We start from the raw sequence: 26182 nt of genomic DNA, 5'->3' as shown, positions 1-26182 counted from the left end.
TACTAGGTCAATAAATTAAATTATTAGGGTGTATTCCAAAGCAACAAACTAATTAATTATATATAGGACAACTTGGCATTCTTGGGAGGTCTCCTTTTCAAGTCCAGAATTAAGGAATGAGGTTTGCCCTGGGTGTCCCTGTGCATCATTACCTGCGTTACATGTTCACAGGTTGAACTTTCCACAGAGCTGTCAGAAACGCTGACCCTTCAGCCGTATGCCCAGCCTTACACCGGGGAACGTAGGCTGCAGCATTTCTCATCTAAGAAGCATAAATCTAAGCTCTTGAAGAGCAATTTTTACCTTTCCAGTTTAACTACTAGATATTTGAAGAAGTTTCATGTTATTTGAACTTTCTAAATTAAACTATATCAGCTGGCAAATTTTGCATTAACAGGAAGCTTGTAGTTACTGTCTCAATTACATATGGAACAATGTTAAAAGTGGTTTAATTGGTATTTTGTTCTTTATTGTGGGAGATGAGATGAGTTCTGGCCTTATTTTGCTGTCATGTCATCAAATCATGCAAGATACTGCTCTGCTTCATTTAATTATTCATTTCTTGCAGAAATGTAATCTTGTATTTAAATAAAAACCCACACCTATTGTTCTTTAAAAACAAAATAAAGCAAAGGGGCCAGCGTAAGGCCCTTAAGACCATGGTCAGGAACAGAACATGGGGGAGTTCTGATTAAATACAAGGAAAAACATTTAAATGGGAGCTCAGAGACAGTGAACCCACCACCCAGCTGGTGCTGCTGTCCACAGTCCAGTGGACGTGATGACCCCCGGAGGTCCCTTCCAAACTGAACTGTTCTGATTCTGCAAGTCTTTCAGTGCTTCTCTAAAGGTGAGTAGTTGATTTAAGCTTAAAAACACTTACAAAACCACCCAATCCTTTCCCTGGGAAAACACAGCTCACTGTCCAAACCTCAGCTGTCTTTATTTAGCTCCAAGGGAAACAGACACATATATATCTAATAAGATAACTTGAGATTTAAATAAAATTTATTTATTTATCCTCTTCATATGAAGTTGTGTTTAGAGGTTTTATTTTACACAGTTACAGCTAATTACATTTGGTAAACTCATGAAACAGTTATTTTTAAATACTTGAACTGCAGAAAATTAGTCCGTGATTTACATTCATCAGTATTTGCTGTCAGAAAAGTAATTAGAATGTCCGGTCGAGTGGATGAGAACAGGTGTACGCTCTCTTTTCCAGTACCTGCTTTGCAGCTTTTTTAATAGAGTCATCCAGATTTTCATCTGCATCTATGGAGAAACAGAAGGAAAGTTAACTAACTGAAATAATGTAAATAGCTTTTCTAAATTTCTTTCAAAAAGGACTTTAGAATACAAATGCAGTAGCTACACTTCAGTGCCAGGAAATAATTTAACATCATCTCCTAAAAAAGAGTGATTAGTGCAGACTGAGTTTCACAGACCAAATGCCTAATTGGTCAGTACTCAACCAAATAGGTCCAATACCTAAGTGTTATCTAATATTTTCTTTACAGGAATATTTGCTACTGACAGATTTAATGTTCTTCCCCTCAGCGGGGGAAAAAAAGTATCACTGCAGTTTGTTTTGTCTATTAAATGAAGAGACTCTTTATATTCAACTGGTACCAGTTCTGTTCCTCATCCTAATTCAAGGCAGAGCAAAACTATTCCGCTGGTCACATCAAAAACACCTACTTTTTGTTTGGAGTCTTTGAAGGCCATAAGAGTATAAAAATTCTTTTATTTTATAGAACTTACATTTTTCTAACTGAGTCATGGCATAATTATTCTTGAAATATGCTTCCGTGCAGAAGATATTTGTAAGAAGCACCTGAGAAAATAGTAAAAGTCAGTTAAAAACTAGTAAATGAATTTCATAAACAAAAAAAATGTAGTCATTTACACTTCTACAAGTCTAGTGTTGTGTCTTGATAAGGGAGTGCTGTAAGCTAGTAATGTATGTTGCAAACTTAGTTCTTACTTTTCCCCCACAGCTACTGAGTGTCAAAGTTGGGATGACCCCTTCCTTCGCTCAAAATTGACTAGAAGACATTTTTGGTACTAAACCCAGAAGGGCCTTACATACACAAAATATGAAGACAAAGGTTAATCAGTTTGGATTTGTCTAACACTTAATTGTAGCAAATTTAGTTGTCCTGCAGCATAACTGTTACTGTGATACTTTAAATGAGCTACTACACAACCACCTGCATGTCAAATGCTCACTTTACTGTCAATAAATTTTAAAGTATTGTTGTTATTATATGTTACTATTTATTAATGATTATGGAAAGAATTTGGGAAGAACTGCATGGTATTAGCAGGTTTAAGAGAACATGCAAATTTGTAATTAATTGGTAAATGTGTATGTATGTGTTAAATATTTTAAACACTTTGATAGCGTGCACCCTGTATGTTCAGAGCACCAGAGAGGGAAGTGGTGTGGTTACTGCACTCTTGCACCGGTCAGTTTAGAAATGTTCTGGTGCACTGTTGGTTTTACAGGAGAGTTTGCTGTGGTAGATGTAAATTCTTAACAAACGTAGAGCACGTACTTTTAAGTGTAATGAAAGCTATTTGTCATTGAGGTTTTGCAAAGTCTGTGACATTAGCATGCAATGCCTGCTCCTTCAGAGCACTTTTTTAGGACAGCATCATGCTTGTGCAAATTTCAGAGTTGAGGGGAAAGTTGGCTTGTCGAGGCAGACACAGCTCGTTAGAGCCTTGTAAAACACAGATAGGCTGTAACATTGCAAGGGAAAGTCTGAGGCTGGATAGCGCTGCTTTATTACAAAACACTTCGTGAGGCAGAATGGTAATAAATACTGACTGTTAAGTGACATTAAACAGGTATGACTGATATTAAAGTGCACTTACTTCATGGTCATGGTTTCTTAGACCGATACTGATAGACCGGCTAGCTCTGGAAATAGCTGCTGTCATTGCATATAAATTAATAACTATATCTGCCACTCTCTTCAGAACCAACTGCTCTTCCACTATTGTCTAGAAGAGTAAAAACGACTGTTAGCTTGTAGTTCGTCAAGTTAAAATTTTAACCAAGCTTTTTTTTCATACTTTGTATTTATGTTCATACTTATCTAGCATAGACAGGTAAGTTGTTACACAGAATTTCTACTGTGAGTCAGGAAGTTTTGTATTAAACTATGCCACTTCTTAACTGTTTTGGATTAACTACCTTTAAACTACCAAGTTTTGGATTAACTATATTCCACCTTTTAACAGTCTTTCTGGCTGCAGCCAACAGTAAAAGTGCTGTGTCTTGAAACCACTTTGGTAAATGCCAAAATCACTGAAATTAATGTACCAAATATATTCAGCCTGTTCAAAAAATGTATTAAGTGGAATGGGGTGGGGCCTAGTCGGATAAGCATTCTTAGAACACATCAGGTTAACTGTCACAAAATTGAAAGTCCAGGGTATTCTAAATTCAGTCTCTCCTATTTTAACTGCACCACTTTGCATGGCGTAATTAGAGATTTGTTTGCTGTACAATATGGATGAATGGCGTAAATTCAAAAAACTGCTGGTATAGCTTTTCATTCAGGAACAGGGAAAGATGGGTTCCAGTGACTGCTCACAGCAAAGTACTTAAAATAGTCACTGGAGCAGGCAGGATTTGTGCTTATGGAGGTAGAAGAAACCAACTAATTTACTGAGATTGGTTGGTTTGGTTTTTTTGGTTTTGACATAAGCTGTCCATTACATCGAGTGTAGAATTTCAGTGTATTTTCTTACATTCAATGGAAACATCTTTTGTAAACAAGTCCTGGCTCTTGCCATTTCCATGCCAGAGTCTAGGCGAGGCCAATTTGGTTGAGGATAAACTATTCAATAATGAAGACAGATAAGAGAAAAAACAAGTTACCTTGCCAAACCTACTTAGCAGGCCTCTCACTGTAGCTCCAAAATAATAAATGTTTTCTTCAAGTTTCTTGCCACTTTCCTACGAAATAAAACAGAAAATCCAACAATTTAAGTAGTCTTCTAAGAGAAAAAACAAGCATGCCCATGCCCCCTTAAAGCAGGACGCGGAGCTAAACAACTGGTGTATTTACAGGGAAGCACCTAGGGGACGTATATAAATAAACCAAGGTCGTGACTTGGGTGACACCACCTTCCGCATGAGAAAGCTGCTGCTCTGCCCCCACCGTCCTGGGCCTCGGTGGTCTGGCTGCAGGAGGCCAGTGTTTTGGTGGGTTTAGTAGCCAAGACACAAATTAGAATTCTCAACTACAGCACAAAACTAGTTTCCCTGTTTTAATTAGCCAAGACTGAAGTGTAGCAGAACACTGTTATGTGGTCTGGAATCAACTGTGAGTGATCAAAATGAAGGAACAATGTACACACTAAGCTGAACAATGAACACGCAATGCTACTGAAGAAAAATAACAATGCAGGCCCCAAGGTGCGTGCCGCACCACAAGAATGAACTTTCCCTCTCTAAAAAAAAAAAAAAGGCAGTTCAATTTTCTGCTAAATGCAGCATTTATTATCAACTTCTAGTCACTGACCAGAATTCCCTTTTAAGATGCTCTTTCACCATTTTACATCTTTGTCTTCCCAGCTAAAAAGGAGAGAGTTTCCCTATTTACCTGAAAGGAATGGGATTATAAGATGTTGATTCTTTTGTGAGGGGGGGTGGGGGGGGAAATCACTGTTTAGATGCTGCCCTGGTATCCTGAAGCCCAGCTACAACACTAGATTTTTCTCTTGGCAAGCACTGGGCTTTTTTTAACATTCATCCAGTTTGCTGCTGAAAGCCAGATAGGCACTATTCTTTCTCTATAAAATATGCATTAACATTTTCTAAATTTTACTTTTGGTAACTTTTCAGTATAGTCTTTGTGCTCATGCAAATAATAGTTTGAAAAATTCTTATGCAACGTTTAGTTCTGGACAGCAAACCTAATTCTTATTCTAAGTGCTGCATGTTAAGAAAACCCTGGTAAGCAAGATTATCTGGTACTACTGTGTGAATTCCCTGATAGTCTTAAATGCTGGTGTTAAGTAGGAAGAAGAATTTCCAGCATCATACGTGGCTTTTAATTCATAAACGCAACTCATTCATTATGCTGATTCTTGTAACATGAATGCAAGTAAGTGGGTCTGAACTAGGTCAGAACTGCTGTAGTCAAAACAATCCTCCCACGTACTCAGGCAGCACTGCAGCACACAGCCTGTGGACCCAAAGGATCCATATTGTGCCATATTGTCCAGGTCCCTTGTGGGAACGGAACAGTACTGGCACGTCCCGGCAAAACCTCTTACCTGTGTGCCTGATGTACATATCTGACCTGGAGGACAGGTATACTGACAGAACAGTAAAAATAATTTTGTTACTGTTTTTCAAATCACTAACAAAACATCACAGGAAAAACATACCTTATCTTTTTTCTATTAACAACATTCATCTTTGGTCATAAAAATTATTTACTAAGTGGTTAAGCAAGGATGTATATATAGTTCACAGAAATTCTTACCTAAAACTGTGTTACTATTAAACAGGAAAAAAAATACTGTGTTTTGTAACAAAGACTTTAATACTGTGAAGGCTCAATTTATATAAATTACTAAAATAGATGTAAACCTGGATTTGGTATAAATACAGACTTAGAGCAGTCTTCATTTTACCTTGATATGTACCCATATAATACCTGTAACTCAGTCCTCACCCCTGAAATGGTATAAACATCTGCTTAAATTTGTAAATCGCACTGTTCCTAGGCACACGTTTAGTTTCGCATAAAGAGGATATCAAGTTATGACAAGCAGTGAAGGAATCAAATATGAGAGACCAGTGTCTGGGTCTGACCAGAGAGCACTGTGTGCCCCCTCCCCTTACCTGGAGGCTGGGATGCACCACTCCACGGTCACCAACTAGCCCATAATCCACTTTTCTGCCCATGATGTCCTGTAATTTGCTTAGAAACTCTCCCAGTGCCACTCCCACATTTCCTTTCTTGATTTGTCTAAAAAGTTGGGTAAACAACAGCTGTTAAAGACCATTTCCTGGTTTGCAAGGGAAGTTTCAGGAGGTTCAGATAACCAGTTGGAATTCTAAATGCTTTACCAAAACACCTGCAGTTTGTCTATGAATCATCAAGTCTTTTGACCCATTTTACTATGAAGTCTGGAGAACAATTACATGGCCTTAAAAGTATACAGCATCGTTCATATTCAGTTCTTCTCAAAAATACTCACAATAAATTCCAGAGACCAGTATATGTACTGAGTATGTACAATACAGCTGTTTTACCAATAAAACTTTGTTATAAAATCTTAAGTTATAAAATTTTAATTACTGGTCTTCTAAGAAACAATTTTACAGCAGCTGGAATTATAAAATACAATCTATAAAACATCCATCTAAAAAGAAAAAGACCCCTATAACATTGAACTACCTTTTAGACAGAGAATGCATTGAAAAATACTGTGTTTTTTCCTAGTTTTCCCTCTTATCTATAATTAAACAGTTAACACATTCTGTTTATTAAAAACTATCAGCAATAAATAAGAACATACTTAATTTTGTCAGTTAAGATTTTGCCTGCATATTGCATACCCGTCAAAGCAATATACATTCGCAGAATTTCATTTGTTCCCTGTAAAAAACATAATATAAAGTGAAGTCAGTATTGAGTCCAAAGTGGTTTTAGTATTTAAAAAATCTAGATACGCTGTGCTAATATTTTGCATACTTCCCCCCCCCAACCCGCTTTTAATGTCTAAATATCTTGTGCTGTGCTTTTCCTTGAAACGTTCTAAAATGCATTTGGATGCGTAAGATAGATAAAATTCTTTTGAGAGCTCTATGTAAGACAAAAGATGATCATCACTTGTAAGACAGACACACTTATGCCAGAAACTGCACCCCCAGGTGAGTCTGCCTGAAGCGGTAACAAAAGCTGGGGAGGTAGAGGACATATGGCTGCAGGGGGTCAGGGATACTGGAAGCAAGCACCAAAGACTAAACAGTCTATTAATTAACTTTTTTTAAAGTATAATTTTGAAGACAGGTTCTTTAGTTAACTATAAAGTTTACAATATTAATGAATGTTTTCCACGCAGGTCTGTTTTGCCAGTCTTCACCTTCTATTGTTCTAGTATTAAAAGATTACTCTTCATCCATCCATAAATGTTTGCTATCTTTTGCTTTATCTCAATTATACATTCTGATTTCACTTAGCTGTGAAGCAGTTGAGCCTCTCATTATTAAACATACATATATATCACAACGAGAAAGAAACCAGACTGAATGCATTTTGAGAAAAAATTAAGTTCTGCGTTGTTCCAGTAAAGGAACATTTAAATAGTTGTAAAACCGCTCAATATGCCCGTTTGGAAAGCAAATGCAGACGAAGAAACTAAGATGATACTGTACAATTTGATGTTTGGGAATCCATTATATGATTGGTTGTTTTAATATAGATGGCTGAAGGATAAAGATCAAAACACAGAAGGCTGGTCACAGATGAAAAGCACCCTGAGTATTAGATCAGTGTCAAAACTGTAATGACCCAGTGACAGGCCAAGTGACAAGAGGCTGCAGCTCAAAGAAGAAGTATTCGTCTGTTATTAAGACTAAGCAGAAGTTTAGGGGGGCACGTACACAGCACAGGCTACCTCCTGTTGTTGTTGGCCAACAGAAACAGATCCTGGACAAGTGTTCTGTCCTTGGCTGCAGCAAAGTGCATTTATCTGATCTGCTGGCACGTCCCTCATCAACAGGCAAAGATAAACAACAAGGTAAGCAAAACCTTCTTGTTTTAGCAGAAGAGTAACTTTATGTAACTGTTGGGATCAGGGAGAAAAATTAGCTGAATTACAGGAATTCCAATGCTGTGGTGTTTCAGTTTTTTAAACAAGACTTCCTGCCCAATGCGAGAGGGGTTCTCTGCTTCGACCAGTCCAGAAAGGACTCCCTTCGTCTGGTTTTGATTTTACTGTTCAGTCTGTCTGTCAGATTCATAAACATCAACCCCCCCAGGACGTAGGAGGACGACCTTATAGGTTGGCTGGTTTTGCTCTTTAATCAGTATTGGAATTGACTCTTCCTACTTCCACGAGATAAGAACACGAGATAAGTGTGTTTGCAAGAGCAGCTGGGTGACTGCTATGGACTGAGCTGCAGTTGGAAAATTCTTGCTTGCATTAATTTTGCAGTTGAGATCTTTGCTGTCCTGACACCAGGAGGTAAATGATCATTTCTAAATGCCCCATCAAGAAAAATCAAGTCTGGAAGTCTGACTCAGATGTACAGATGAATGGTCACTGATAATCCAGCTTGGAAACAGAATAAATTTCACAGCCAAATTTTTTTAAAAATAAGTACACACCAGTAAGTTAATTAAACTTATTTTGTGAGTTTCCCTACTTCACTTGTGAGAAGCACACAAGGGGAAAGGTGAACACAAGTCCAGGGACCAACAGAACAGCTTAGCCACAAAAAGAAAATCCTATTAGGGAAATCTGTTTTAGAATTAAAATTTTTGCCCGTACCTTTTACCAAATCCTGTCACTTATATTAGCACAGATACATGAGAATAAAAGCAGCAAAAAGGTTTCAAAATACGCTTGATACAAAGCAAGATGGCCAACGTCATTCTTGTAAGGCTCTTGCTTAGGCAGACATTGTACTCCGATCTCATCAGGAGTCAGCATATGCAATTACGACTATTGACTGAACATAAACTGATGAGTTACTTTTGTCAACTAAAACAGTTTAGGCTTTTAATGCTAATTTAGAATCCTTTAGTCTGTTCAAAACAACAAGCAACCCAAGCCATGAACAGGACTGTTTTTAATCATGCCAGTGTATTTAAAACAGCTGCATATTTTGTTACAAACATCCGGAAAGTTTCTAAATATTTGAGAAACTGTATGTATACTACCAGTATATATATGTAACTGTATCCATACTACCATGTATACGTACTACCATACATACCACTATATATCCAGTTTGTTCTTTTCAGAGGCAAAGCTGGTGCCAGTTCCTACTGTAACTCACACTTTGTGGTTAGTCTATAAAAGCTGTATTTTATTATAGGAAAGTACTATCCGTATCTCAAAGAAAACAAGTTTAGTTCTTCAGACTAACTATTACAGACTTTGCAACTAAACGAATGAAGGCCTGTTCAACTGAATGCCCAGGTTTACAGAACGTGAGAGTGTGAATTTCAGTTTACAGTAAAAACAGTATACTGATACTTGCCTCAAAAATCAGAAGTATCCTGGTATCTCTGAGATAGCGTTCGTAGGGGTAATCTTTCATATAGCCAAGGCCTCCAAGAATTTGCAGTGCTTCACTTACGCAAGCCCATGCACCTTCAGAACTGAACACCTGCCATTGAACAGTATTTTAATCACCATGCTACACAGTAAATACAGAATACACGGCTCTGTTATTGTATCTGCATGACATTGCTGTAGAATTTCGTACTGCTGTTACAATAGTCCCATTAAAAGCTTGCCTGAAATAGTATCCTTAATGGCTCAGGGTGTATACTTTGGTCAAACTTACATAGTTTCGTGGCAGTCCACAAAAATGTCTCTATGAGGAAATATTCCTGGGAGAGTGACAGCCACAAACCAGAAGAAGAGCTGTCGCTGGTTGGTTGGAGCCCTTCACGTCTGTCCTGATTCACCAGAACGTGAGTTCTTTCAAACTGACCGCACCGTAAGGAACCATCAACAGGGGCTGAAAATCTGCGTTCTCTGCAAGGGTGCCTGCCAGGCAGCAGCACGAACCCCTTCAACAGTGACACTCCCGTAGAGAGGGCCTGACTCTTAATGTGTATTTTGCAACCAGTTGTGAGTTAAAGCCAGGACAGAAGCACCTTAGCCAGGCCTGCAGCTGCAAATACAGCCGAGTATTTTTTTACGCTTGCTACCGTGTGAGGCCACGTAAAAACAGAGTTTGAGAGGACCACGATATTCCAAACCTGTTGTATGCAGTTTTTATTTTGTACAGTGACAAAAGCCTGCATCTGAGGTAATCAATAGTACGTGGGATATAGAGAAAACAGTAGTATCTGTTTTCTTCACCTAGCTGAGTTTTTTGTATTGTATGCCTAAGTGTAATACCTGAGCCTCTCGGCAGTCTGGAATGCAGAGTGAAAAACAGAAGAGGTGTTAGTCTGTAGTAGCTTAAAGCTGTAGGCAAGTCTTTCAATAAAATTTATTACCTTGACCATGGCTGCCTCCACAGAGCAGTCGGGAAACCCTGGCCTGTCCATCATTCCTGCAGTGAGGTAAGCCATACTCTCCATTACATATGCTTTCACAGCCATAAAACAAAACTTCTCCTGTCAAATAGTAATACGAGGAATCATACAGTAATTCAGATGTAAAACCCCACAGACAGGCCTGAAACTTAAGAGCATTACTGCAGTTTTCATATATTTAACATATTCTCAAATACTAAATAATAAAAAGTACTAATGCAAAACAATAGTGAAAAATAAAATAAAATAAAAAAATCGATCTTCATTATATTTATCATTCTAGACATCTAAAAGATCAGTCTACAAAAGTCTGTGCTAAGTTCACACAAATTTAATACCTCCAGCAATTTCTTTAAACCAGTACAGCCAAAAGAACACCACCATAATCTACATCCTTGCACTCAGCCAATACAAAGTACAGAGATTTAGGTTTTTCTTTTTTTATTACCTGAATTAATCCAAATTCGCTCAGTTTCTTATTGAATTGTTTCCTGGTACAAGCATACTCTGCTGTCATTTCTTTAAAAAAAAAAAAAAAAAAAATCCATCTCAAAACAGCAGAACTGTAACTGTGACAGACCATTCCTCCTGGCAGTGTCCTTCTGTTGACTGATTGTGACACTTCAACCTACGCACAGTAAACCCCTCGCTGCTTCACAAGCAGTAGTTTGTGAAAAACACCCTCACAGTGACAGTGTTGATCAATTCTGGGACAGTGTGCCAAAGGCTTTTAAACAAGAATCTCAGGTGTGAACCCGTACTCTTAGAGAAGGCACGTTTTAGTGCTAGTTGATTACTTTAGTGAGATTTCTGTTACTATTTTGCATAACTGTTGGTAGAAACCAATTTTATTACTTATTACTGTGTATAAGCTTTGACCCAGTTGTTCGAGTGGGAGGTTTTACAGGAGATCATACCTTTTAAAGCAATAGTATAGAGGCTGTTCTCTTAGTAAGAACATTTTACTTTGGAAAAATGCAACACAGGCAATAACTTTCCACTATATGAACTGAAAAAACTTCAGTGTTAGAACACTGTGAACGGGCTTTTAATAAAAATTTAAAATAGAAATATTTTAGTGTTTTAAAGAAGTCAAAGCATGTTGTGACTGACAATATAGCGATGTTGTTATGATCAAGACCGGTGTTACTATACTGAATTAACTGCACTATACAACTTATGCAGATTAGTTTTTTGCATGGCACCCAGCAATCCAGAACACCTAAGTCACCCACCTATCAATTTTTTAATCATTCCAGCAGATGCACTGCCCATGCTAAATCTTCCACTGTTTAGGATATTCATGGCAACCTGTGAAGAAAATGAACAGTTTTTAGGCAATGTTGTTGCCACCAAACTTCTCCATAGGCCACAACGGTTACTGCTCCTTTGCTTCATGTTTTAGTGCTTTCCTGGATTTCATTCGTCCCTGGAATACACTCCCTGTCCTGTGACACCTGCCCTCATATTGGTCGGCGCAACATTCAGCATCCCAGCAATAATGTTTCAAAACTAGGCTTTTAAGGTGACCTACTACATCCAATTTAATATTTGAATTAGTTTTCAGATACTGATGATCCAGTGACCTGGAAGTAATCCTCTATTCAAATTACATTAAGGTAAAATGTAGATAAAAACATATTTATCTGCAACCAGACAAATAACATTCAAACAAGACAGCACTGCTCAAGTTTATCAGATAAAGAAGAAAAACAGAATACTGTTTAATATGGGTACACAACAGCCAAATATAAAAATCTTCTCTGCAGCTGACCTGCAATGGGTACTTTTCTGCTTCAGATACCCAAAACAAAAAAGACCTCCTTCAGGCTTTAAAAAATCATCAGTAGTTGTTATTCACTGCTTACCTTAAATCCCCCTCCTACTTCTCCAATTACATTCTCTATAGGCACTTTTGTGTTTTCAAAATGTACTTCACAGGCTGAAACACAGAGTTAATAGCTGTTGAATTATTATGTAGAAATATTTAAAAGACATTCAGGAATATAAGTTACTTTTTTTTGTAACAAGAAAGGAAGTTTCCCTAATGCACTGTTTATGACAAAATTACATATGCTTTGCAAAAGAAGTTAGAATTTGGGAAAAGACTGTAGTTGACCTCAATTACTGATGTAAAATATTCAAAATATAATTAATGTACATTGTGTAAACAGAGAACTATAGTTTTGTCTCTATTTTAAGGAACTGATACAGCAGTCAAGTCCAAATGATAGGTGGTGAAAAACTATAATCAACAGTAAGCTTAAGAGCCTATGAAAACTAACTTTGAGATTAAAGCTACTTGGTTACTGAATCTTCTGAGCAATTTCCTTCACTGCATAGCTAGGGAAGCTTGACATGTGCAGAAAAGAATTATACAGTATGGATTTCTTATTTCAGACCCTGCATTAGGAAGGACTCATACAAAAAGCTAGGTAAAGAAATGAAACTTACACTGTTCTATCGAACAGATACTGATTTGGCTCTGAATTCAGATGATCTAAACAAATTAAAACATTAAAATATTAAAACAATTTCTGTTAACAATTTTAAGTGATTCTTACTATTGGATCCTCGAATGCCTAACTTATCCTCAGGTTTCCCATGTGTGACTCCACCAAAATCCCGCTCTACGATGAAAGCAGTAATTTTGTCTTTTAGTTGTCCATCTTTATCAACAACCTCTGTCCTAGCAAATACTGTGAAAATATTAGCAAGGCCACCGTTTGATATCCAAACCTGTTTTGAGAGAGGAAAGATGTGTAAGAAATACATTTGTCCTGGTTTTGTGAGCACTGTTCTTAAGTGTTTCGTAACAGACTAGCAAAGCACTGAGTGGTGAAAGATTGCTGCTGTTTCCCTTAAATTCTAATGAGTGTTCTGCTACTAGTTCTGCCTCTTGTGAACACATTTCCAAGGAAAGTGGACCACAGAATAGTCAGTTTAGAGCAACTATAAAAACAGGTTGTAATATAGATTTGAATTAAATTAAAATCCATGGTGCATTTTCACAAAAGCTTGTATATCCTGCTACTTATGGCACGTGAGGGATACAGGGGTAATACAGACTGTAGAACCACTTTGCCCAAAATAATTTCAAGTCTGATGAGAAATTCTCTGAATCAGGCCACAGTCAGAGGCCTCTCCCACAGGACGGGTCTCTCTCTTCACATCACAGACAAATACATCAACAACTACAGATCAAGTCTGCAATGTACCAAATCCTGTTGAATCTAGTGCATCTCTACAGTTCTTCAAGATTGTATTTTACCATTGTTTCTTTTAGCGGAAATGTTCCAAGCAGCCCTGTTTCCAATTCAGTGTCAAGTTTTCTTGACTCGAAATACCTACAAAAATCTGGCATGAAGAATGAAGAGAGAGGAAAACATGGTTCGAGGTTTCCTTTTGCCTATGCTGTCACAGAGGGGGCTAACTGACTAACCCTCCCTGAAGCTGAACACCACGAGCTGGCGATACAGAGACGGAACCTAAGAGTGGCTCTTCCTATCTTTCTTACCAAGACTTTAGTGAAGGTTATTCCCTGAACAGTGTGCTTTTCTATTCCCTTTGGCCCTAAACCAACATGGGTTGTCTTTCTGACATGACTCGCTTGGAAACCTCAAAATTGTGATGCAGCTGCCAAGCTAACCTTTTACTTAGCAAAACCGACGGATTGCAATGCTGCAAAAGACAAAGATGCTTTCTATAAACTTGTAACAAAACCCTGTCATATTTCCAGTCTGTGAGTGGATACCTTGGAGCCATTTAATAAGAAGTATTTCCCATCTTCACTGAGGGTTGCTCTTGTCTGTATGGACGCAGCATCACTTCCACTGAAAGCCAGACAAGTTATTAATGTTTAAAGAAATAAACATGCTTTAAATACAAAATAAATTTAAATATAAAATAAAAATACAAATAAAAATACAAAATTTAAATGCATCTTCTCCCTCTTCCCATCCTTTAAAAAGGAATGCTTACAGTTGTATTAAATAGTAGTATATAAATTTTAGTTTTTCACTAACACAGAAACTTACTAGATTAAACAGCGCTAGAGAAATCTACTTAAGTTACCTCAGGGGACATTTCTGGTGATTACCATGTATGTTATCAATCTTATGACCTGACCAGAACATTCAGAATGCCGCCCAAGAAACTTTTTTGAGCTACACGTTGAGCTATGTGAACATACAATGAAACTGTCATCCTAAAACAAACAATCAAGTTTAAAATGTCTAAGTTGTTCCTCAAAAAGTCACACCCGGCTTTTATATCCTAAGTGAAAAAAGGCCCAACAGAAATGAAAAACATGTGACAGTCTCTTTCAATGAGCACTGGGACGCATCAAATACTTTCTACAGGAGCAAAATCAGCAGGTCAATTACAACAAAGCAATCAAAAGTTTAGGTTCTGTGATTAAAAATTCATACCCTCTCTTGAATCACCACCTAATTACATAATGTAACAAGCAGCACATAATCTCCCCCTGGAAAGAAGTTTCCTTTTCCACAAATTAAAATGCCACAACAGCTCACTTTGGGCTTTCAGCTGAAGACAGCTAAATTCTTGTAACAGCCAGATCTCAGCTGGTATTTTAATAGGATTAGATTTCTAAAATTCAGTTCTAAAAATGATTGCTTCTGTGCACTAGAACTAAGGTCTCTAAGAAGACTGAAGTTAAGTTACTAAGACTAGCAATCTTTTTAAACAATACCGGGCTAAATAAAGGTGTTAGAAGAATTTCAGAACACAGTTAGCCCTTGTATTTTTTCCTGTGTGCTACCTCCAAGTCCCTTCCATGGATCACTTTGTTAAAATATCTGCACTAGTTTAAATTTTACCTGCAAGTGGGGTAGCTTTTAGAGGGTCAAACCCCAGCTTAGGACTCTTGAATAGAAACCATCACTGATGGTTGGGAGGCACAGCAACATGAAAATTGGCAAGTAAACCAAATGCTCATTGCAAGTCACTCTAGCAGACAAGAATTCAGAAAAGACAGTTTCAAACTATAGTTTTGTATGGACAAGCAAGATTCAACTTTCAAACATTCAACTGATCTCAGTCCTTCAATCACTTTCCTTCACAATCATGTAGTAAACCATCTGCCTGTATGTTTTTAAGAAAACTGTATCTCTTCTGCATTAACAGAATTTGCAACATTAGCAATAGTCAACAAACAAATGTAATAAATATAACTTTTATCTTTGAAATGAAGTTGCTGCTACAATGCCTTTTCTAAACTCTAAGGAAAGACCAAAATTTCCTCCTATTATTTTTGATAGCTCCTTCAATACAGGTTTTATAAATTTTGAAAAAGGACTGAAAGTATCCTAGAACAGTCACAGCACATTATTTCTAACATGGCACAAAGTATCCTTTCAATTCATCATGTTCAGTAATGCCAGAAATTAAGTGGATTAATTCCTGGGATGGCAACAACAACAGTTAGTGATTTCATGCAAACTGCCATAAGCAGCACATTGGGGAAACATGAATTACATGATTTAAGTGTACCTTTTAAAAAAAAAAAAAAAATTGACCTATATGCTGAAGCCATAGGCACCAAATAATAAAGATTTAATATATTAACCAAACAATCACTGTAATGAAGATAAAAATAATAAAAAAATAATTTTGGTGTTTTCTGAAGCTTTTATGATTACAAAACCAGTACCTTCCAGGCTCAGTGAGACAAAAAGCTGCAATGTGCTCCCCAGATGCCAGTCTAGGCAGGTACTTTGCTTTCTGTTCATCAGTGCCAGCAATGAGGATTCCCTAAACAAAGAATTAATAGAAAACTTTTCAGCATCAACCTGTGTAAAAAGAAGTGAAGCTGATAAGCTCTACCAAGTTCAGGAAGCTTAATTTGCAAATTTTATGTCATAACAAGACACAGTTTAATAAACAACTAACATGATTATTTATCAGATGTTAAAATATGTCAAAGTTATCATCACACAGTTGTTCAAAGGCCCATAGGAAACAGCCTGTTAAGACTGCCTTCTAGGGTAGGTTTCACTGTATTTACACTGTAAGTGAAGACTTAACCGTTGCTCTGAAAGGCACTGAGATAGCCTTCCTCTATCAGTTGTTATACTTTCATTACTATCACTATAATTTTATTTTATAACCTCAAAAGCAGCAATTTTCAAAGCTCCTAATCAGAGAACAGAACACGATTTACTTAGGTTCCAAATTATTTCATTACATAGGCATTCAACAGCTTTTTGTGAGAGTGCACTTGTTTTCATTCTCTCTGTTGTATTTATTTTTTGTACAGCAGCTTTCTTATGAAGGACAAACAAAATACAAAAATACGAGATAAAGCTAAAAAATCAGTGGTTAAATAGTTAAGATAGAGTTACTCAATAAAATTAGGATTAACCCCAACTGACCCAAACTGGCCACAGCAGGAGAGTAACAGTACTTGTGTCTTACACTACACTTCTCGTTAGACTGCTTTACAAATCAGCTCAGCTCACTAGCCCTGTTCTACAGATGGCGAATTTTAAGAAACGTGAGGAATAAATACATATTTTTAATTAGCACTGGCTGCTCAATTCCATGAAGAATTTTTTCTTGTTATAATGAACTTACTGCTGTTTCAAGTTTCAGACTACTAGCATCCATCCCCCACTAAAAGGTAGATACCTAAGGCTGTATTATACAGAAAACGAGTTTAAAATTCACATGCTCAATATAGCACACTGGTCTTGGATAAGTTTTCTTCTCTAAGCTCCCCCAATATGCAGCCTCATTCAGGTAGAAAAAGTTCCACCCTTCTGAATTCTCTGCATGGCTGTCCCACCTCCCCATAATTTTAGCCACTGATATTGTATTTATTTCAGTATTTACTGTAGCTACTTTTATCAAGTTTGCTCAGTTTAAAAAACTTGGGAACATTTAAGGTAATTTTTCTAAGAATTATTATCTCAATGTTTCCTGGACTGATAATTTTCTTGTGTATTTCATATTCAGTCTTCATGCTGCATGAGCCACTGGCAGAGGGTGCTGGGAACACTAACAATCAACCCGATGTCAGAATGTTTCACCCGATTTATGATTCACTGGTAATTCTTATTTGTTACACCCACACTCCACATTTAAACAAACTTCACCTCACCTTTTCTACGCAAGTTGTGTAAAACTACTCGACATAAAAGAGCATTACCTTAAGCCCAATAGCTTGATGAGCTGCCAGAGTAACTGCGATAGATCCATCTAAAGAAGTGATTTCTCCCAAACGTGCATACATGGTATTTGATAGACCAAGACCACCTGGAACAAATACTACGTTTTATTCTAAGTAGATACCTTACAATTTAACTTGCCCTTTCCCCCGCAAAAATCCCTATCAAATACAGAAACATCAAGAATTTAACAGTTAACTGGAAAGTGTCTTAGTACAGACTGGACATAGTATGTCCACAAACAAGTAGCACATTGCTGCAGTTGTGCCAGAAGAATGCACTGTGAAAACAGTAACTTTTGTAATAAGCATGAGTTGTGCTGGATTTAGTTCTATTCAAAAAGCAGATGTGTTCGTGTTCAAGCACATACAGCAAATACAGCATAATCCATGGGAATCCAATGTGAAAATAGTAAAAGATTCAGTATAAAAACCGCTCTAGTCCCAACTTCTGTGCTTACAGGATAAAATGAATTTTTTTGGTGACATTTCCTCGCTAGTTACAAAGCTGGACCATTAACCCATCTACAGCTTTACAGCTCAGCAGCTGCAGACCAAGCAGCAGAGGGAGCAGGGCTGGGCTGGTACCCATACGCAGCCAGCCAGGCTGTCCTGAGCTTCACTGCAAGCGGGGCAGAAAATGACCCAGAGAAAATAGTTCCCAAGCAGACTTCCAAACTGGTACTAAAGAAGGATAAAATACAACACTTCAAAAATGTCTTTAATCAAAAAATGTGAATATATCAAGGAACAAACTTGACATCAGCAGATCCTTTTTTGGAGGAATTTTGTGATCTGTCGCTGCAAATGCAGAGACTATTTCTAAGGAGCTTGAAAAGAAGTAGGCTAAATCAAAGCTGCATCTGTATGAGTCTAATATTCAAGAATTTTATGTCGTCAGGACTAGAAGTCCTGCTCCCCGTAATTTAAGAGTATTTTATATATTACTGCTGGATAAACAACTTTATCTAATCAAGATAAACTTTTGTCCAGGCTATAATTTTCTATTTGGGACAGTGATATAAGTCAGGACGATGAATACCTTATTTCAGCAGACATCTCAATAGTCCTACTATTTTATAGATAACAAAAAAATGCAAGAACAAGTCTCCCCCATACCATTAATTCACATCACTGCCTCTTACACCCTTCTCCTTCAGAGCATGCTTACATGAATTGAAACTCGCACTCTCCTATCTGTACACTCTTACTTCTTTTCCCCTTTCTAAGTAGTGCTGGCTTCAGGATTCAACTTGGAGACTACTGATGATGTGCACAGTAATTCCAGTGATGCCCATGTTAAAGAGAGCCATTATTCCACGATTTACATGAACTTCATTTTTCCCATTAATGTTCTGCATTTTAATGCTTCTGGCAAATATGCCTCTATTACAAACCATTATGAAAAATACCATGCAATGCACAAAGCACTGAATACGTGTGACTGAAGGGTTTTAAAATACGACAAGCACTACCAACAAAAATACAGCAGGTTTAAATTACAGAAAATGGGAAATAACCTCGTTAGAAGCATATTATTTATGGTGCAGAAAGAAATAGCTTGCTTATAGCAAGGCAATTGCTTTCTGTCTTCTAGTTTTTATCCAGCGTACATGTTTACAAAACAACAGGACTATGATTTTCTACAAGTATGCTGAATGGACTGCAACCTTTTAGAAACTGGAAGCTGAGAGAATATTATTTCACAAGCTTCAAAACAATACAAGATCAAAACAACAATAACATTTTATTAAAGTATGATTTTGAAGTCAAATACATTGCCTTTGAGTCTCTTTAAAAAAATTAACAGAGTGGGATACTTATTTCTAGTTAATCAATGGTAAGCTACACTTCCAACGTCAGGATGCTTCCTAATGGTCTGAGTTCTGTCCTTTGTTCTCTGCTTCCAACACCTCCTTTCAATGGACGCCATCCTCCTGTTTTCTTCCAATATATTTCTTAACTCGTAAATACCTCTCTCTCCCCATCTGGGTTAAGGTGCTCTGTCCAGATCTTTCTCCTCCCAAGACACTATCCTGAAAAGAAAAACTTGAAAGAACTTGCAAACCTCTTTTCTATCGTACTCTCACATCACCCTGCCTAGTTCTGAATACCCATGAAAAACATTTAATACCGTTTCTAATGCATTTCAAAAGCATGAATTAACAATTAATGAATCAACAGAGATCACATCATGTTACAGCACATGCAAGCTGTCCAATATACTTCAATGAATTTGTATATAAACGCTTTATTTAATGAACTGAAATCAGTGCAGTACAGCAACACTAGTTATGTTGCCTAATACAATAAATGAAAAAGGCGTAACAAAAAATGCCATGAAAAATAGGGTATTACTTTAATGCCAAATAAATACTGAGGTATGTCTCCAGCTTTATATAGTATTACTGTAATCACTGAAAAAAAAATATTGTTTCACACCATTCTCTTCAAAAATTAGGTATCTTCCCAAGTGAAACTATCTTCTGCAGATGGTCAAACACAGTTTTGCCTTCCTCTGAGTTGTTGCCTTTAAAGTCTCCTTCTTTTGTAATAGAAAATCGACAATGCAATGATCTCATTGCTTTAAAAATTTCATGTAAAATATTAGTTTTGATCCCAATTTTTATTTTATGCATAAGAATAAGATAAATATTTTCTTGAAAATTCCTTTGCAAGTTTAAGGGTTAATCCACTGAAGAACGAATGTCTCTCATCTCCACTGGTACTATAATGTCCTTTAAGACATAAACTTTTCATTCAGTATTACATAGGAAAGATTTTATACAAAAGCTATACTTTCAATAAATAGACATTATACTTCTACACTTCTATACGGTCAAACGCATTCCAATCTGCCAATGACAGGTGACAGCTTTGATAGATCAGTTCCACGAGACACTGTAGTTCGGACCCAGTACAAGTTCAGGAACCATCAGCAAGAACTGCAAGTCCCGTAGAATGCCAAGCTACTCTACTGCATCCAAAAAAAGAACAAAAAGGAAAATGCTATGCCAAGAGGAATTTACACCATCTAAAATTAGTTATCTAACTCAGGCGCCCAAGGTAAGAGTACGCATAGCTCCCTACGTAGCCAAGAGACATTCTTGGTGCCTGCACCTCTCTATTAACTAGGGAGGAAGCTTCAGCTCCTAATTTAGACATCAAAGTCAAATGACTACACATGGAATAGTACAGACACATTTTGCAAGACCTAAAAATGCATTACTTAATATAGACTACTGGGTTATTGTTTTGTGATCATTTACTCACCATATTCCTCTGGAATCTGCATGCCAAAGAGACCTAAGTCCTTCAGTCCTTTTAAAGTTTCAGGCGGGATTTTTGCATCTTGATCAATCTTCTTAGAGTCCACTTCAAATACAGAAGGTTTTATAAGTTAAAACTGTGTTTCTTCATGCAGAAAAAAATCTCTGAGACCACAGTGTTCTCAAATCAGAGGCAAGGTCACTGCGTGCTATGAGACAGCAGCAGTATGATCTCTAACCTAACTATCAGTCTGAGATCCCAGACCTGAAGAACTGAAATAACTTACAGAAAAAGGGTCTGCTGGAGCATCACATCCCTCCCTGCCGTAATTTTCCTCTCTTCTGAAGCATCTTGAGAAAGGCCATAGTACTTGTTGCACCAGGTACAGACGTACTTCTCATCCCTAACTTCGCAAGACTTACTCTTTCTGGCTTCAGTCTGATCTCACTGACTGTCCCTCTTTGCCCTCCTCCCCTTGTGGTTGGAAAAGTCTCAGACCCTAAACTGGCTTCTGTAAGACTAATAATACTTTGGGTTGGTTGGGGCCTGTTCACTGCAGCCTGCCGCCCCAACCCATCCTCCTCCCTGCAAAGTGAAAAACAATTATTTTTAGCCTTTTGATGACAATCACACAGACAAGTCATCACACGGACACAAACACTGCAGTGGAAAGTCCCAGTTCTGTTTCTGGAGAACACCACTCCACTTAATTAGCCTACCTTATTACACCATCAAAGTCAAAATACAGAACCACCAAGAATACTGATTATGGCTGTAGAGTCACAACATATACAGGAAAAGGCTTGGAAGTAGGAAAAATCTAGGTTTTATTCAATCTTCTCAAACATTTCCATGCGTACAGTTGTGCATGTGCATGTTAGCAGATGCCATGGCTCGAATAAGCAAAGTACTTCCAGGATCTTCTATCTGAACTATGGCTAGGTCATGATAAAAAAAAAAAAAAAGTACATATAAATGAGTTAATTACAAAAATCTTGTTCGTATGAGTTATTCAAATTCTTGGGGGATTAAAAAAGCTGTTCTGTACTGTGACAATGAAAATAAACAAGAATTGCATTAAGCAGCTCAGGAAGGCTGTAAGCTGCAGCAAAACCAACACAAACCATCTTTCCAAAAAGTACAGAAAAAGAACTAACTCTGCAAAAGCAATGGAACTTTCCTAAAGAAACCCCACGTCCACCCCAGTTAAATCTGACACTGTAATTTCTGTACAAAATATAATAGGGGGAGGCAGCTAAACATTCTGATGCTCTGCTAAGAGAAGTTATCCAGAAAGAAAACTTTTTTATTTTTTAAAAAGACTTTTTGTTCCCCACTTAGCTACATAGTATCAGATACATATCTGTGATATGCCATCAGCTGTTCCAGGGAGAGAAAGGTGGTTTTTTACCTCTTCCTCCACTATGGCCACACAGACGTACCCATGGTGTCTGGACATTGTGAAGCTTCACAACGACTCTGCCGAGATGAATTTCCTTACCCAGTGCAATCATATCAAGTTCCTAACTGTTTAAGGCTGCTCTCCTAACCTATTTTTACCACATCCGTGAGTTACTCTGAATAACTAAACAGAAATAGTTGTGAATTCAAAGATAGACAAGCAATTTCCACCTTCAGTTAAGACTCTATAATTTGACAGTTTTATTCCTCCCTTAAATATCAGGTTTTTACTCAATAAATGATGTTCCCCAACAGAACAAAGAATTAAAAAATGTAATCTGCATAAATTCTTAATTTACTGTCAGTTAGCAACATTACAATTTTCTAGTTAAAATTACCTGGATCTCATAAATTGTGATCTGTGACAATCACGGGCTTCTTCAAACTCCTGCAGTGTTCGGCAATCTAGACCTAGTATCTTTGTCAGCGGGAAATCTGAGACGATAGTGATTTAACTGTCTCAGAAATTGCTATCTGTAAAAACAATTTTCTACAATTGTTCTAGAATTGGCTTATCTATTGCACCAGTAACAGATGAAACACAGTGCAACCTATCTGGAGTGCATATAGCTAATACAACTTTTCCCAAATAGAATCACTACTCTAATGCTGAAAAAACATAAATGCTTTTGATTTTTCACAGCTTCTCAATAAGTCATCATTTATGAATATGTCTGCTGAATTTTGCTAAAACCAGTTTTAGTACAGTAGGACAGTTAAAAAGTTTCAGAAAAATTCACAATATATGAAGTGGTAAATAGCATTATTCAACTGAGCTAAAACAAATTTCAAATCCTACCTCTATCCCAGGATTCTTTTACTTCCTGTTTTTTTTCTGGTTTTTTTTTTCTGTTTTGAAGATTTATGTCTTCTCATCAGCATACAAATACTCCATATAAAAAAAACCCATAAATGAACATGCCTGTAGAACCAGCAGCACTATATGACTAGCAATAAATGCATAAAAATAACTTAAATTTTTTAAGTATAATAATCTTATTCAACTGCTATAGTTAAATCATTTTGTAATCACTAAATCACTTGCATGAATAAGAAACTAGTAACTATACCTTCTTCATTGAAGAATTTTTCTACAGGTCCTACAAACTGGTTGATCTCCTCTAGTTCTTCATTGCTAATTTCTGGATAAGGGAAAACTTCTTCCTAAAATAAAAGGCAATTTTTTTTAATTATTATTAAAAAGCACGAATCATGCAACTGAAATAAAAATTCAAGGACATATACCTTTCAAATACTAGACTCTAAAATAAACTGTGAAAATTAAGAATTGTGGAAGATGTTCAGAAACAGCCTTAGGACTCAACTTTAACACATACCAAAAACAAATCAGAAGGTATTACCTGAAAAACAGAAACATTAGGGAGAAATAAAGAGAATTTAAGAACTATGAGGATGCAAAAAACCCTTCATCAACCATGAATTTTGTCAATGTAATCCCATTCTGGGATTGAAAAAAAGTTAGTTAATTTTAATTTGTATCAGAATCAATTTACTGTTATGTTTCCAAAGCTCAGCCCATAAACACTGTCCCTTGGCAACACACAGCACACTCCACCTGTTTAATGTCACAAGTACAAAGGTTAGTGAGTTTCATACTGCTCCTTATCAACAGCCTGGTATTTTGGTCATAAACTGGAAGCAGTATAACATGACAGACTTGAGTAAATAAAAAAAAATCCAAGCAACTAACACAAGAAGTGAAAGACTACATGAGAAGCATGCTTCTGATTTTTATCATCTTTCCCCTTTTAAATAGGGTCATAAAACCATAGAATGGTTTGGGTTGGAAGGGGCCTTAAAAGATCATCTAGATCCAGCCCCCCCGCCCTGGGCAGGGACACCTTCCACCGGACCAGGCTGCTCAAAGCCCCATCCAACCTGGCCTTGAACCCTTCCAGGGATCCACAGCCTCTCTGGGCAACCTGTCCCAGTGCCTCACCACCCTCACAGTCAAGAACTTCTTCCTTACAGCTAATCTACATCTACCCTCTTTCAGTTCAAAGCCATTACCCTTTGTCCTATCACTACATGCCCTTGTAAAAAGTCCCTCTCGGCTTTCTTGTAGGCTCCCTTTAGGTACTGGAAGGTTAGATAGGCTACAAGGTCTCCCTGGAGCCTTCTCATCTCCAGGCTGAACAACCCCAACTCTCCCAACCTGTCTTCGTAAGAGAGGTGCTCCAGCCTACCTCTGCCAAAACAAAACTGCTCATGACAGTGTGAAGAAACATGTCAGCTCCAAAAATTCAGGATCTAGTAAATGCTACAGTTTTTTTAGAAAACTGTTGTATTGAATTTGAGAGGAAAAAAAAAGGCATATATGAACAGGGGTTTAATGTGATGGAGTCTGACTGCTAGCTGTCACAACACTTTACTTGACAAGGTCTGTTCTGGGAGACTTTATTGTTCAACTCATTTCAGTGGATTTAAGTTATTCATTTTTTCAATTTATTTAACCCTGTAATCTCTGATAAATGCATACTCCAATCCTTTAATTAACAAGTACTGTTTTAATACAGTGTTGTATCTCAAATTTGTAACTTCTTTGTCTGGTGGCATCTCAAGACACAACAAGAACTTTGATCCTTCCTACAAAAAACTTCAAGCAAAAGTATACATAAAGCCTTGCTCCTTGAAGTAAACAGCAGATGAACTGACATAAGTTTTGTGGAATGCAGTTGTCCAAGGCCCAGAGCCCAGTGTAAACAGACACTTGTGTTTCTGTAGGGAATATGCTAGGCTTGCAAGAACAGGCGACTGTGGTTTAAAGTAGCCCTTCAGATGCTGGTTGTTCATGAGCATTTAAAATTACACCATGCATTTTGTGTGCACAGGTGCAAACAGGTCCATTTATTTAACTCAGCTTCAGCTGAGAGACCAACTGAGACCAATACCTGAGAGTAAACAGGCCTGGACTGCAATAAGGAGCAGCAGCTGTTACTAGAATTGCATTCAGCAGACTGCACAGCAATGCCTCATTTTCTCCATTCTGCTTGAGGGCAGGAAGGCTCTACAGAGGGATTTGGACAGGCTGGATCGATGGGCCAAGGCCAACTGTATGAGGTTCAACAAGGCTCAGTGCCAGGTCCTGTGCTTGGGTCACAACCCCACACAATGCTACAGGCTTGGGGAAGAGTGGCTGGAAAGCTGCCCGGCAGAAAAGGACCTGGGGGTGTTGGCCAACAGCTGGCTGCATACGAGCCGGCAGTGTGCCCAGGTGGCCAACGGCATCCTGGCTTGTATCGGAGATAGTCTGGCCAGCAGGAGCAGGGAAGCGATCGGGCACTGGTGAGGCTGCCCCTCAAATACTGTGTTCAGTTTTGGGCCCCTCACTACAGGAAAGACACTGAGGTGCTGGAGCGTGTCCAGAGAATGGCAACCAAGCTGGTGAGGGGCCTGGAGCACAAGTCTTACGAGGAGCGGCTGAGGGAGCTGGGGCTGTTTAGTCTGGAGAAAAGGAGGCTGAGGGGAGACCTGATCGCTCTCTACAACTACCTGGGAGGAGGTTGTAGTGAGGTGGGTGCTGGCCTCTTCTGTCAGGTAACAAGCGATAGGACAAGAGGAAACGGCCTCAGGTTGCACCAGGGGAAGTTTACATTGGGTATTAGGAAAAATTTCTTCACCGAAGGGTGGTCAAAGCGCTGGAACAGGCTGCCCAGGGGAAGCGGTGGCGTCACCGTCCCTGGAGGTATTGAACAGACGCGCAGATGCGGCGCTTAGGGACACGGGTTAGCGGTGGACGCGGCAGCGTGAGGTTCACGGTTGGACTCGGTGATCCAAGGGTCTTCTCCCACCCAAGCGACGCCATGATGCGCTACCGCCGGCAACGGGCGGCAGGTGCGAGGCCGCGGCTCGGCCCAGCGCTCCGCTGCCGGCCAGGGAAGGGAAGGGGGACGCGCCGCCTCCCCACCCGCGCCGGCACCCGCTGAAGCACCGGCTGCCGCCCGCTCCTCCGTGGGACGGCGCAGGAGGAGGAACGGCCCCGCCG

General features: G+C 38.2%; 1 protein-coding gene across 1 annotated transcript; it reads right to left on the bottom strand.

Annotated features, from left to right (window-relative positions):
- Positions 1 to 1029: 1029 nt before the first annotated feature.
- Positions 1030 to 25425, bottom strand: ACAD9 (acyl-CoA dehydrogenase family, member 9). The gene is made up of 20 exons (XM_010584469.1): positions 25393 to 25425; positions 23514 to 23537; positions 23247 to 23340; positions 20719 to 20820; positions 18202 to 18246; positions 17428 to 17534; positions 15931 to 16031; positions 14011 to 14089; positions 12821 to 12995; positions 12125 to 12198; positions 11492 to 11567; positions 10705 to 10775; positions 10218 to 10337; positions 9245 to 9373; positions 6553 to 6632; positions 5873 to 5999; positions 3896 to 3973; positions 2884 to 3012; positions 1765 to 1837; positions 1030 to 1275 (listed from the first exon to the last, which is right to left on the bottom strand). The coding sequence occupies exons 1-20, from the start codon at positions 25423 to 25425 to the stop codon at positions 1175 to 1177; spliced, it is 1818 nt and encodes a 605-aa protein (XP_010582771.1). The 3' UTR covers positions 1030 to 1174.
- Between the last annotated feature and the right edge of the window lie 757 nt (positions 25426 to 26182).

This window comes from Haliaeetus leucocephalus, unplaced genomic scaffold (assembly GCF_000737465.1).
Source record: "Haliaeetus leucocephalus isolate CR32 unplaced genomic scaffold, Haliaeetus_leucocephalus-4.0 Scaffold984, whole genome shotgun sequence".
NCBI classification, from domain to species: Eukaryota; Metazoa; Chordata; class Aves; order Accipitriformes; family Accipitridae; genus Haliaeetus; species Haliaeetus leucocephalus.
The sequence above is the reverse complement of the archived record's forward strand: the minus strand, read 5'-3'. Positions and strand labels throughout refer to the sequence as shown.

What these genes read in the sequence shown, in the direction of transcription:
- ACAD9 (XM_010584469.1), bottom strand. Translation starts at nt 25,425, where the DNA reads ATGCCGTTGGCCACCTGGGCACACTGCCGGCTC. An exon ending in AAAATTCTTCAATGAAGAAG is followed by an intron (nt 20,821 to 23,246) that starts GTATAGTTACTA and finishes CTGTATTTGAAG; the next exon opens with TGGACTCTAAGAAGATTGAT. An exon ending in TGGTGCATCCCAGCCTCCAG is followed by an intron (nt 3,974 to 5,872) that starts GTAAGGGGAGGG and finishes TTTATTTCGTAG; the next exon opens with GAAAGTGGCAAGAAACTTGA.